Genomic DNA, 13,722 nt, shown 5'->3' on the forward strand with positions numbered 1-13,722 from the left:
AAACATATGAGCTCTTGGCCTTGTGCCTCTCTGAAGTTAGCATGTTCCAAAACTCAGTGAAGTCTATTCTACATTACCATTTTTAAAAAATGGATTGCTTTGGCAAATTCTATAACTAGATTATGGATCGTATCCTCCCTCTACTTCAAGTCCACTTTGGCAGAGATAATCCAAGCCTTTTTTGTGCCAGGCTTGGGGGGCTGTATTGGGAAGAGGATTCCTTCCTCCCAGCCCTGCTGGCCCCTGTCGGCCTGCTGCCACCTGGGGAGTGATGCCAGCATCACTGCGGACCCAGAGCTCCCCTTCCACCCACCCACCAAACAAACATGCCAGCAGACTGAAGTGCCACTGGTAGCAGACACCAGAAACCGCAAAGTGGGGCTTTCCAAGGTGAGGGCAGGGCTGAACCAAACCAGAATCCATTGGGTCCTGAGTTGGCTCTCCCAAGATGTGCCAATTGCTGAATGCCAGCCCCACAACTTCACCCTGGCCGCTGTGCACAGCTTTAGGCAAGGTGCAGCCATTTGCTTCAGGTGGCGGATCCAACACCCGCCCCCCACCCCCGTGCTGCCAACACAGCCCTGTTACTCTCATCACTGCTACTGTGCCCTTGCCACCATGCTGTGGTGGCCGCGCAGGTGCAGCTGCAGGTGAGGGTACAGTTGTGGTGATGGGTCTGACAGCAGTGTGGGGGCAGAGAGACAGCAGGGTGGGGAACTAGATCTGTAGCAGGGTGTGGTGTGGAGGGGTGTTCTGTCTACAGTGGCACAATGTCTCGAGCCAACCCTGGCTGCGGTTGTGGTTGTTGGCTTTTCACCCTGCAAAGCTCTTCTGGGAAAAGTTGGATTTCTTCTTATGGTGCACACGTACCAGGGCGATACACACCTAAAGTCAGATTGGATTTCTTCTTATAAGAAGAGTTTGGTGCATTCTGGCAGCTAGAACAGTTAAACGATAGTAACGTGCTCAGGATTTGTCGAGCCTTTGGTTTTGGGAAATGGACAGAGGGGTAGAGACAAAGGGGGTGGGGAATCTGCTTCTTCCATGCTGTGACAAGGATCATAAAGAACTTCACATCAAGTGGTTTTGAGTATGCCCCAAATGCATGGGAGGGCTTTCCCTAAATTCCAGCCAGGCCCTCTCCCAGGGATGATGGGAATTGTGCTCCAGCAACATCTTGAGGGCAACAGGCTCCTTGCCCCTGTAGTATATGCACTTAGATTTGGAATAAGTCCTATTGAATTTAGGATTTGCTCCTAAAAAATCATGCATAGGTTAAGCTGTGTGTTCTCTATTATAGAGCTGTGAAATTGTTGGCTGCTAAAATCAAATACTTTACCATAGTTACCTTTGACCCTGTTCATGTTGAGAGGAGAACCGTGCTATTCAACTTGAATCTTAGCATGTGTGTTCACACCACATAGTCTGTTGGATGCTTTGAGTCTAGCATAGTTTGCTTTCAAGTCACACTGTATTTTTCAAAGCACCTGCTTGCCTTTTTCTCCACAGGTTCTATCCTGGCCCACATACAAAAGCAAAAACACTTTAATGAGAGAGAAGCCAGCAGGGTGGTGAGAGACATCGCCTGTGCTCTGGATTTCCTCCACACAAAAGGTGAAAATGCGTTTCCTCCATTTTACAGGCTCATTAGCCAGCAGTGTTCAAGCCAGACAAGGTCTGCTAACATAAATACAAGATCAGCATGAAAAGCAGGGCATTTCTGTGATTTACTCCCTTTCTCCCCACATGTGACATGCCAACTAGCGCTGGCCGTTGGCTTTGTGCCACAGTGTCTGTGATTAGCAAGTATTGGTTGACACGGCGATTCAGGGTACATGTCATTTGCAAAAGCCTACTGGTATTTGGAGATGATGACTAGTATTCATGCGGCACTTAAAGGTAACTATTGTGTCTGGTAGCCAAATAGGTTTGGGCTTTATGAAGGAAGCTGGTTGTTTGATCAAGCTCTTGAGTTAGGGATAATGAGCAAATTAAGGTTGATAAATACTTCTGCAAGCTAACTGCTTTTTTTGCAGTAGGCTTTTAAAAGTTTAAGGCTCCAGTTCATTACTACAAATGTTCCTGAGAGCAGGTATCAAGGGTTTAGTGATAAATGTAAGCTATATACATCTGGTTCTGGAGTGGCAGAGGATCTGCCATGTTCATTTGTTGTGGGAACTGCCTGCAGTGCCCCCAAAATCACTTTGCTATCATTTTGCCCGTGTAAAATAAGTGTCAATGAGAGTGTTGCTTCAGGAATCATAAAGCAAATTATACATTTTCCTACAATTTTAAGCATGGTTTTCAGATTCCTGCATTTTATTAGGATTGGATCTTACCAGGGTTAGATTTAGTTCCCACTGATTTGAAAGGAAACTTAAGTAGAAGTAACTGTCTGGATTCATCCCTTAGTAATAGTAGTTTGGTTTTGCTATACTGATATTATTTGGGTGTGATCTGCATTGGCTCCCAGTACGTTTCTGAGCACAATTCAAAGTGTTGGTGCTGACCTTTAAAGCCCTAAACGGCCTTGGTCCTGTATACCTGAAGGAGCGTCTCCACCCCCATCGTTCAGCCTGGACACTGAGATCCAGAGCCAAGGGCCTTCTGGCGGTTCCCTCACTGTGAGAAGCAAAGCTACAGGGAACCAGACAGAGGGCCTTCTCCGTAGTGGCGCCCGCCCTGTGGAATGCCCTCCCTTCAAATGTGAAGGAATTAAGCAGCTATCTTCTCTTTAAAAGACATCTGAAGGCAGCCCTGTTTAGGGAAGTTTTTAATATTTAATGCTGTATTGTTTTTAACACTCGATTGGAAGCTGCCCAGAGTGGCTGGGGAAACTCAGCCAGATGGGCGGGGTATAAATAAATTATTATTATTATTATTATTATTATTATGCATTTTTTAAAAGAAATCTGACATTATATCACAAATGAGCAGCTGTTAATTTCCAGGCAAGCAGTTTAATTTCAGAGAAACTGGTGGGAGAAACCATCTCCATCCAGACATTCATGCCAGAAATTTTAATTTTGCTCTTTTAGATCTCCTAAATTAGATCTCGCTAAATTAAAAGTTAAAAGCCAAGTAAAAGCTAAAAGAAAGATTGAGGGAGTTTTCTTACTCATAATTTGATTAAAAACTGATGTAACTACTTTGGTATGTTGTTTTCTGGTACCACACTTACCAGTGTGCTTTGAAGGTGGCAGAATTCCATTCGAGGGCTTAGAATTGGAGGGGCTTGAATGGCTAGTCAGCTAGAGAAATTGATTTGTGGAAATAGCATTGCTGAGTTGAATAGCTTGACTTGAGATGGAGAAAGTGAAAACAAATACTGAAGCAGAGATGTTTTGTTTAGAGTGGTTAAGGACTGAAGCTTGGAGTCAGACACAAGTTGGGTGGACTTGGGGTGAAAACAGAAAATGAAGCTATTGGTTATAATCTGCACTGAATAATCGTTGGTAATGACTTAATGAGGTGTAACAGGGCTATGAGGACATCCTTTGTTTCTTGAAGTAAATAGAGGGGGGATGTCTGCCTGCCTATGCAAACTAAATTTGTATTATTAGCTTCTATCTGAAACCACTGAGAGGTCATTGGCATTTTGGCAGTGGGGTGTGTGTGTGCTATCCTCAGAATGTTGATGACATATAGCTCTAGTTCTCCTTTCTGTTTGACTCCAGGGGAGCAGTGGAAGTCCTAAATCAGTGCATGATATCTTTAAATGCTCTAGGCTGACCTAAACACCACGGAGGGTTTAACTTGGCGGTGACAACCAGGAAGGAGTCCCAAGGTCACGATGAATGACTCGGTGACAATGCTGGTCCAGTGTGTGGCAGCTGTGAAAACAGAGAAATTTATGTTAGGGACCATTAGGAAATGGATTGAAAATGAAGCTGCCAGTACTATATTATATTATGTGAACCTGTGGTGAAGCCACTTGGAGTGCTTTGTATAGTTCTGAATGAATATTGCAGAGCTGGAAAGGGTTCAGGAGAGGGCAACCAAGATGATAAAAGGGTTTGAGCAACTCACCTATAAGGAAATATTACAGTGTTTGGTGCATTATCGTTTAGGAAAAAAAGTTGACTATGGGGGAGAGATGATATGCATAAGATCAGGTATGATGTGAAGAAAGTGGGCAGAGAGGTGTTTTTCTCTGTCTCACAAGATCCCGGGGCCACCCAAGGAAGCTGACTGTTGGAGAATTCAAGAAAGACAAAAGGAAGTATTTCACACCACACGCAATTAAACTGTGGAATTAGCTACCAGAAGATGCCGTGATAGCCACTGATTCAGACAGCTTTGAAAGGGGATTGGACAAATTCATGGAGGATAAGACTTCCAGTGGCTCTGTACAACCTCCAGAATTGGAGGCAGTGTGCCTCTGAGTACCACTTGCTGGGGTCATGAACAGGAGAGGGCTGTTGCCCCTGTGTCTTGGTTGCAGCCTTCCCATAGGCTTCTTCTTGTCCACTGTGAGAACAGAACGTTGGACTAGATGCTCCTTTGGCCTGATCCAGCAGGCTCTTCTTATGTTCTTATGTTCTTATGTTCTCATCCAGCAAGTTGAAGCTTAGACTGAAGCTTCATCCAGATGAGATGGAGGTGGAAATACTGTGAAGCCAATCTGGAAGAAAGTGTTTGACATGTTCTAGGTGTTTGAGGGAACTGTCTTTAGTCTGCAAAAAGAGTACCCTAAGACCGGTGGCTGCGGCCAGGGGCACTTCTCTCATCTTCAACTGGTGTATCAACTGCAGCTTTTCTTAGAAAAGGCTGACCTTGCCACAGTTACACATTCATTGGTTGCTTTGAAATTAGACATACTTTTTGGGTTTGCTTTTCAAAAGGGTCCAGAAATTTCAGTTGAAACAAAATGTTATTGGGAGCTCAGTCCTATTGAAGTATTGCACCAAGCGGAGTCTTAACAACATCCAGGGTTGCAGGGAGGAAGCACAGGTCCCATATCATTGCCCTAAATGGTTTTAGACTTGGATGTTTGAGGGATTGTGTACATAATTGCACACTGAGGTCATTAAAAGAGGCTTTCTACCATACCTCTGCTGTATTGGATCTTCTCATTAGGAGCATTCAGAGTATGGAATTCACTGTTCCAGGCATGCTTCTCCACTTCTTTCAGCGTGTAGAGATAGCCGGTTAAAAAGATTACATTTCAATATTTTATGGTTCTGTTCAATGTTTTGTAGTTTTATTGTGTTTTATTCTTAAATCGATACTAAGTCATAGGGAGGCTGTGATTTCAGTGGAAGATGTAGGGTATAAATATTTTATATAAACCAAATAGTGAGCTAGGAGTAGTATGAATGCTTGCTGATCGCGAATTCTGTGGCTTGCTTCTTTTTAAACTGTCCATGGAGCTTGCTGCTCACTGGAGGAGTGAAATGGCAAGAGCAGTGATGCCCTGCAAAAGACTTTACACGCAGAGCTGTTAAAATTATGTTTTGGGAAAGAAGCTATGCAGTGGGAATATGTGTTTCTGGAACTGCCATATCTCTTGATTTTTGTCATTTAGTTTATGGTTCCACTGTGTACTATTAACATCTTTATTAAACAATAGCATGCACAATATTAAACAGGAAACTGAAGCAATCGTTGCAATTCAGCACTTAATCATTTTGCTGTTTAAAATTATAGAAATCTCAGAAGGTGAGAGGGGCTTGTTTTTCATCACCTTGCTGCAGTAGAAAGCTTGTTTTTTTCCTTGCTGCTTTTTAGATGTAAGACACTGTGTTAGTGTTGTGCAGAAAGTTCCAAAATAAACTTTTTTTTCAGTACATATTTTTCTTAAACATCTTAACAGTGCTACATACTTTATACAATATGAGGATTTCCTGTGGCGGGTTCAAGCCTCCCAGCAAAGCCCCTTTCTATTTAATTTAGTGTCATGAAAACTACTGCAGCACGGCTCTTTTCCATGCTGCTTGGAAATGTCAGAAGCCTCTGGTCACATGGAAGGAGATGATGCCCTGTCCTCATCTTACATTGGCACTGCCCTTCTCAGAAATATGATCAGTGCTGGCAGGGGAAGGAGGCATGGCGTGGGCTCCACCCCCATGTGACTGTGGCCATTTAGGGCTGCTCAACCTGGTTGACTGTACCCTAGTATCCTGGTTTGGCACACAGTGCAGCTTGCAACCTGCTTGATTACAGCTTCAGCCTGTATGTTAACACCAAGAAGCAAATACCGTTCTTTTCTTTTAAGTTTGACACAACTCACTTCTTCTTGTTTTATATGTTAGGTATTGCTCACCGAGACCTAAAACCTGAAAACATATTGTGCGAATCTCCCAGTAAGGTACATCCTTCTTTTGTGATACTCTTTTGGTTGTTGTTAGGTGGATTTCAGGGTTGGGTGAATTAGTTTCTGGTTTTTCTCCTTCCCTCGTTTCAGGTGTCGCCAGTGAGAATTTGTGACTTTGACCTTGGAAGTGGGGTGAAACTCAACAGCGCATGTACTCCAATCACTACTCCTGAGTTGACCACTCCAGTATGTAGACTACTATGTATTAGCTATACTCTTGAAATGCAGGGAGAAGGATGGGCATCTTATCTGCGACACTTAACCTTTTGTGCCCCAAAGTTGGCCAAATGTGCATAGTAATCAAGTTGCAGTTCAGCAGCATCGCCAAAGGTGGAACTTGCAGATATCATATGGTTGGTGCCCTGACAACTTCATATTTTTTAAAGGGCACTCAAAGTAAACTAGTCTTTTGCAGGGCAATTGTTCTTAAGTTATGTGAAGTGTGTATAGCATACCTCACCCAACCTTCAAATCTGCATGCTCAATTTTTGCAGCTAAAGGAGTCAATTTCCTACATCGTAATAGTGCTCCAGCCCTAGTTCTAGTATGTATGATGTTGCACAAAGTCTGGCTTCAAAAGAGGTGCTTGAGAGGTGTCTTACATGTGCTTCCTCTCTCCCTCACCCTCCAATCTCTGCAAAGAAATGTAACATCACATTCATGAGATCTGCTTCCAGTTTATGGGACCAAACTGCCAGCCAGCCATTTGCATGAGGGCCTCTGGGTCACAAGACTGGCGTATGTGGCTGGTAGCATGCGAAAATGACACATTGTGGAGAAGGACTTAAATGCTGCATTGGGGAATAGGAAGCTGCATTAGACCAAGTCAGACTTTTGGCCTATTTAGCTTAGTCTTGCCCTCACAAGACGTAGCCAACAATGGTGCCCCTCCAGGTGCTGTTGGACTACAACATCCATCATACTTGATCTTTAGTCATGGTGACCAAGGCTCATGGGAATTGTAGTTCAATAACATCTGAAAGGCACCGTGTTGGCTACCCCTGGTTTGCACTCACTGGCAGCAGTTCTCCAGAATTCAGGATGGAGACTTTTTGCAGTCTCACCTGGTGATGCCAGGGATCAAATTTGCATATGTAAACCGTGCGCTGTACCATGGAGACTATGGCTCTTCCCCAAGCCAATGCTCAGGGCTGTATTTAATTGGTAGACATGGGCATGTGGGAAGTTTCTGCTGCAGCATAACACAGTTTTACTGGAGGCAAGTTAACCAATTATTAACATTATATTGATAATGCTAATATTTCATCATCCTTTTAGGGGAATATTGATTTTAAGGGTTTAAGAGAACCAGCTGCAAAATGAACGTGTTTGATCTGAAAGGCATTAACTTTGTTAGTATTAAATAATATATGTGTTAATATAGCACCACCAATGTGTTGGGTGTTTTAACAGAAAGAAAGGCCTTGGGGAACTTGCAATCTAAAGTTTGATATGGGATAAAATAGAGGGAAAGGGAGAAAGTTATAAATGTGGGTAAACATGGGCGGTGAATATGCATTCAATTACATTTCAGCTTATGGCTTCACAGAATCAGTGGTATTGAATGAGGGGGGGGGGGAGCGCTGTTTGGAGAGGTTGCTCCAAACATAATGGGCATGAAAGAAGAATGAGTGGAATGATTTAAGGGAGCAGGAAACCTGAAAAAAATGGTAGAATTGCGGAAGCAAATATATACATACTTCATATTTGCAAGTCCAAAGTATTGCAAGAAGTTAGTGCGAACTCCAGATCTCCTATTGCTCTTTTCCTGCTTCCAGAGATCCTTGGTGGTGACAACAGTTAAATTTATCACCCTTGTTCCCTCCCTGTTTTCATTCAGCCCATAGAATTGTGGCTACACCAGTGCTCCTCCTTGCAGCTGATAATGCTGCTGTTACATTGCAGCATTCTAGTTGCAGGAAACTGGGAGTGTTGGTGGGGTGAGGGATTTCAAATGGAAACCAAGGTATGAAGGATTTTTAAGTGGGGTTTTAAAGGGAGCATGAAAAAAGTGTCTGCCCCAGCCTTTTGCGGTATTCTCAGTCACTGTAGTTTGGCTTGAAATCGCGATATAGTATATGTGTGGAAAATATATGCTGTGTTTAAGAATGGATTATGTCACCACATTAACAATTTCTTACTGTGCAGAAATAGTCTAAAATTGTGCTTTTTCAGATACCAGTGTGATGTGAGATAATTGTATTCACACTTTCGTACACTGCCCTGGAATCTGTTGATAAAGGGCAGTTAAGCAATATTTTTAATGAATAATTACTGAAATAGCTAAGAATTAAAATCCTTCATGATATCATTTGCTTCTGCATAAGTCTTGCTGTTGCCCAGCAACTGTTCGGTACTTTATTGCCAGAGTTGTGGGCGGCAAACCAGCAATCTCATGCTTATTTGCAAGGAGTGTGAAATTTGCCATGAGTGAAAATCATTGGTTTTAAACGTGTTGGCTTGGTATTGTGTTATGAGCGTGAATTAGACTTACGCTACAGATTTGTTCCTGGTGTTTCGGAGTCTGCGTTTGCCTGCCTTGGAGTGAATGATTTGCAGTAGGTTGAATTTCCAGATGGTTAACCATCTGCATCTGTGGTAAAGTAGGTGGTTAACAGGGCAAGTATTGAGTATTTAGTTCCCTCCTGACCACTGTCCTAGCCTCCACCTATCACCTGGCCATTATCTTGCCTTGGATTTTCTCGACCATGTATTCAAAAGTATCAGTAGAAGAACTCCCTGTGCTGGGTTTATACTCTGCCAGCTTTGTATGAAAAGGTTGGATATTCAGAGAGCCACGAGGTTTCAACAGTTTTGTGAAAAATAATAATCTAATGTGGTAACATTAAAAAAAAAAAGTATTAAAATGGTCTAAAAACAGCAACCACCAAGCACAGGAGCATCTATTGACCAGTATGTTTTAGATGCTCCTTTGAAAACAAAAGACCTGGTGCAGTTAGCAGAAGTTTCTCTGTCACTTTCATTTGGCTTGGTTTTTGTTTTTGTCTTAACTCTCTCATATGTGCTTTGCTAGTGTGGTTCTGCAGAGTACATGGCCCCCGAGGTGGTGGAAGTCTTCACAGAAGAAGCCACGTTTTACGACAAGCGCTGTGATTTGTGGAGCTTGGGTGTGATCTTGTATATCATGCTCAGCGGGTACCCGCCGTTTGTGGGGAACTGTGGCGCAGACTGCGGCTGGGACAGGGGAGAAGCCTGCAAAACTTGCCAGGTAACTAGAGAAGTATGTTGGGCATGTGTGGAGGAAGGTAGCAGCAATTTCCACCCCTGCACATCTTCAGGAGAGATTTGATTGGAGAAGGGCTATATGTTGTTGCCCTCGAGACATTCAGAGTTCCATTCTAAAGCTGTGTTAGCAAATACCGTTTGCTGCCCATAGCTCCTTTGTTGCGAAATGGTGGGATATGGATTCAATTAATAAAGACTAGTGATGCTAGTCTTCCATCAACATTCAAGAATATAGGGCTGTAAGGATTTTCAGGTGACTTGGGTCATTCTGTAAAAGGTTGGAAATGAAAGTTTTAAGTCGTCAACTTCTGTCAACGTAGTATATATATATGTGTGTGTTTATTCCAGAGCAAGCTATTTGAGAGTATCCAGGAAGGCAAGTATGAGTTTCCTGAAAAGGACTGGTCTCATATTTCCAGTGATGCTAAGGATCTCATCTCAAAGTTACTGGTCCGGGATGCCAAGGAGAGGCTTAGTGCTGCTCAGGTTCTGCAGCATCCATGGGTACAAGGTGTAAGTACAGTGGTGCCTTTCAACAACATTTATTTATATAGCATCAGTAATAAGCACAGGTTTCTGCACAGGATATATCTTTGTCATGTACTAGGCTATAAAAGTGAATAGTGGTCGAGCCTTGAGCCATGTGGCTCACGTTTTTCATTAGTAGCTGCTAGTAAAGGCCTAAATTATTTCCATGCATCCTCAATATCTCCACTGTAGCCTGAACGGGGATTTTAGCGAGAGACTAATTCTAGGTTCAGTTTAGGAAGACTCAGCTTCTCCTTATGTTGCTGTGGGCAAAATGCTAAGTCTTACGTATTTTGTTCTTGTGATCTCTCTATTTCTATGTTCATTGACTATCTAATTCACCTGAAATTTAATCTGTTTATAAATGGCCATCCCATATAGTGAACTCTGTAAGGATCCATTTTTCTGCTAATTAATCTTGTATCATTTCCATTGTGTGCAGCATGCTTCTGAAAGAGGACTGCCTACGCCACAGGTTCTCCAAAGGTAACCTTTCCTGAGCTTCTCACACAACTAGATGAAAGGATGGTTGTCGGGTGGATCCAATCAAATCAGGGGAGTTTAGGGACAAAGCAGTGGGCTGCATTAGTCAGAAGAGCTCTTTGCCAAGAGCACGTGACTTCCATTGTCTGAAGGACTACCGCATACTGTGGTTCTTACTTAATTTGGAAATTAATCACAGAACTTAACTTAGTTATGTATAAGAGAGGCAGTGAAGAGACAACCTCTGCCTTTCTGGCAGTTTTAAGGTTTCAACTGAAATTTTCCTTCCCCACCTACAGGAACAGCAGCACAAAAGAGCTGACTCTCTTTGCAGCTGAGGCCATTGCCCTGAACCGTCAGCTCTCCCAGCATGAGAATCAGCTCAGTGAAGAACAAGAAAGCATCACCCAGGCCCTCTGCTCCATGAAGCTTTCTCCCCCCTCCAAATCCCGCCTTGCCAAACGCAGAGCCATGGCTCAGGCCACGAAAAGCAGCGACTTCCAGCCTGCCCCTCATGCAGCCCTTTGATGTACATTTCCTGTTTGCCAGAGTTGGGGGTCAGCTTTTGTATGGTCATTTTAAAGAACTCATGGGTGCATCAGTGTTTTAAAGAGACTTTTTTCCCAACGAAGTTTATGATGAAGTGATTTAAGGGACTATTTCCTTGGGATTTTATTTTTATTTTTTAATGAATGTGTTGAATTATATGATGTTCTTAAATGACATTGCTGCTGTGTTACTGACACAACAAACCACAAAAGGCAATGTTTGCACACAGTGTTCTGCAACCAGAAGATAAATCTCTGCTACCAGCCCTGTGAATAGTGGGAAAATGGCTTGGAGTTCACAGGCTCCCGAATGAGCTTAAAATAGTTGCACAACACCAGATCTCTACCTACAGTCACCATATAATTATGTGGACCATCCTTTAGGAAGCTTTGCTTATCTGCATTTTTAGCTTTCTTTGCTATAAGTTCTGAGTTTGAACTAAATGAACAAACTACTTACCTTTGGTGGTCACTTTCTGTAGTACTTGTAACTTATTAGGGGCCTTATACTTGCCTGGATGTCTGCTCATGTGACATTCAGAAGGTTCAAAGCATGTTTATTTCATGCAGAGATAATATCATCAGAACTGGGTCATTTCCACCCTCACATCAAAATAACGTTTTGACCTGTTACAGGTTACATCTTAAAAACTGTTGTCAAAAATGAATTTTGAAACCAGCCCTCGGGATGTAAATACTTCCTATCCTCAGTAACACCTTCCTTCCTGTTTCGTTGTTGACATTTCCAGGTGATCTACTTTTGCAATTGCTTGAAGCGATGGGTTTAATTCTTTATAAACCACTTCCACAAGGAATGTACCTTTTCATTATGACCTACAGAAAAGATCAAAATGTTACTACTCCTGTGTGAGCACCACTGCAAAGCTTCCTGTGGTGGTGGTCTACACAGAAATGGGAATGTCTGAAAGCTTGTAATTATGTGCACTCTAGTGGCATGTAGCACCGTGACAGGGCACTGCTTGTGCGGTCTGCTTTGTGTGTTTGGACGGGTGTTAGCAGTGATGTCAAAGCTTCTATGTGCAGTGCCACCACAAGGAAGAGCTTCCTTCACAGTGCCCACATCATGACCGTAATTTGGACTGGTCCTGATTTGGGGTGTGATGAGGTACTCCCCTAGCTCCTTGCTTAGATATTTCTCCTGGCTGGCTAAACTAATCCCATGATTGTTTGCTTCAAATGAGGTTTGTGTTGTAGCATGCTCTAATTTTAAACTTCGTCATCTTCCATTTGTGCATAATTGTTTTCACCATCTCCAACCACCTTAGAAGCACTTAATTGTTTGCTTGGACAGTGGTCCTCCAGGTTAGCAACGTAATTTCTAAGTGCAAGTTTGGTGAAAAGTCTTTTTTTAGTAAGCAGAAAGACAAACCATTGAGATGGGTAAACCAACATGGGCTGCCCTTAATTTGGGTCATGGTGGGTTCTAGCTGTCGAAATATACATTCCATACTTATTTACGGATATATAGTTGAAAGTGGAACAGGGGAGTCTGCAGGGTTTGTATATGCCATTTTTTGTAGCACACATTTTCTCATGGTCATCTGTGACTTCTTAGCCAGCTGTTGCTCTGTCTGCATCTCTTCCCATATTATCTCAGACAAGAGAATTTTTTGGAGTAGGCTTGGATCATCTCAAGCCTTGCAGGCTCCAGTGCAATGAGCTTTTGAGTGGGTTTGTGGCAATGTAAGTGATGGGAGTAACATCAGATTGTTTTTAAATTAAGTATACCACTGAGGATTAAGTTGGTGGTTTGAAAATCACCTGTGGTCCCACAATAGTCTTATTTTAACACAAAGCTAGTGACTTCATCTTCAGTATTTTAAGAAGCCTTGCTTTATTGGAAGTGCTAAGGCTGCTCACCTCAGGAAATTCAAGAAGATTATTTAAATTTGCTTGTAGCTGCTGAAAATTTAGGCCAGGGAATTGTGAAAAGTGGGAAGAAACTAACTTTTAAAAGATCAGTGTTCATGTTGAAGGAGCAGGAGATGGAACAAAGTCAACATGCTAAAAGGATCTGAATCGCAGTTATCCTAACTCAGCCTGCCTATCTTCACGTTTTGCCTTTAAATAAAAGTTATGTATTTATATGCTTTTATTATTACTGCCTATGAAGAATGGCTACACTTAAGGTCTTTTATACATTGTACCATTAGTGAAGGTTATTAATTATATTATTATATACTGTGGTTTTTAAATGTACTTTAAGCTGTTACAGTTTTAACGTGCTCCATAGCTAATGGTTTTTAAAAGGCATTGGAAAACTCAGGAAGAAATCTCCCTATGTATGTGACACATTAATAGCGTACTGAGAATTAAACTTACCTCATCTCTAAACTGGGTTGTTGTGGTTTGTTTCCTTTTTACTATTTGAATTACTCTACAGATCCCCTTTTCTCAAACTGGATGTAACGTTGCAGTCCTATACAGAAATATGCCCCATTTAGTTCAGTGGAGCTTAATCCGAAGTGTAGAAATGTTGCCTTAGAAATGCAGAGATTCTCTCACAGTAGAGTAGAGGTCTAAACAAAGGGAATAATCCCTCCTCACAAGCAGCCCAAGGAGCACTGAACATAATAAGTG

General features: G+C 42.4%; 1 protein-coding gene across 3 annotated transcripts in view; it reads left to right on the forward strand.

Moving 5' to 3' along the window:
* Positions 1-13,476, forward strand: part of MKNK1 (MAPK interacting serine/threonine kinase 1) — a 38,650-nt gene extending 25,174 nt beyond the window's left edge. For all 3 annotated transcript variants that reach the window (XM_028733583.2, XM_028733585.2, XM_077928766.1), the window contains 7 exons: positions 1,510-1,614; positions 6,255-6,310; positions 6,407-6,502; positions 9,351-9,545; positions 9,911-10,075; positions 10,533-10,576; positions 10,873-13,476. In XM_028733583.2, coding sequence (XP_028589416.1) covers positions 1,510-1,614; positions 6,255-6,310; positions 6,407-6,502; positions 9,351-9,545; positions 9,911-10,075; positions 10,533-10,576; positions 10,873-11,101 — 890 coding nt within the window. In that variant the 3' untranslated portion in view covers positions 11,102-13,476. The remainder of the gene's footprint in view (positions 1-1,509; positions 1,615-6,254; positions 6,311-6,406; positions 6,503-9,350; positions 9,546-9,910; positions 10,076-10,532; positions 10,577-10,872) is intronic.
* Positions 13,477-13,722: the final 246 nt, after the last annotated feature.

The sequence above is a fragment of the Podarcis muralis genome, chromosome 5, assembly GCF_964188315.1.
Source record: "Podarcis muralis chromosome 5, rPodMur119.hap1.1, whole genome shotgun sequence".
Lineage (NCBI taxonomy): Eukaryota > Metazoa > Chordata > Lepidosauria > Squamata > Lacertidae > Podarcis > Podarcis muralis.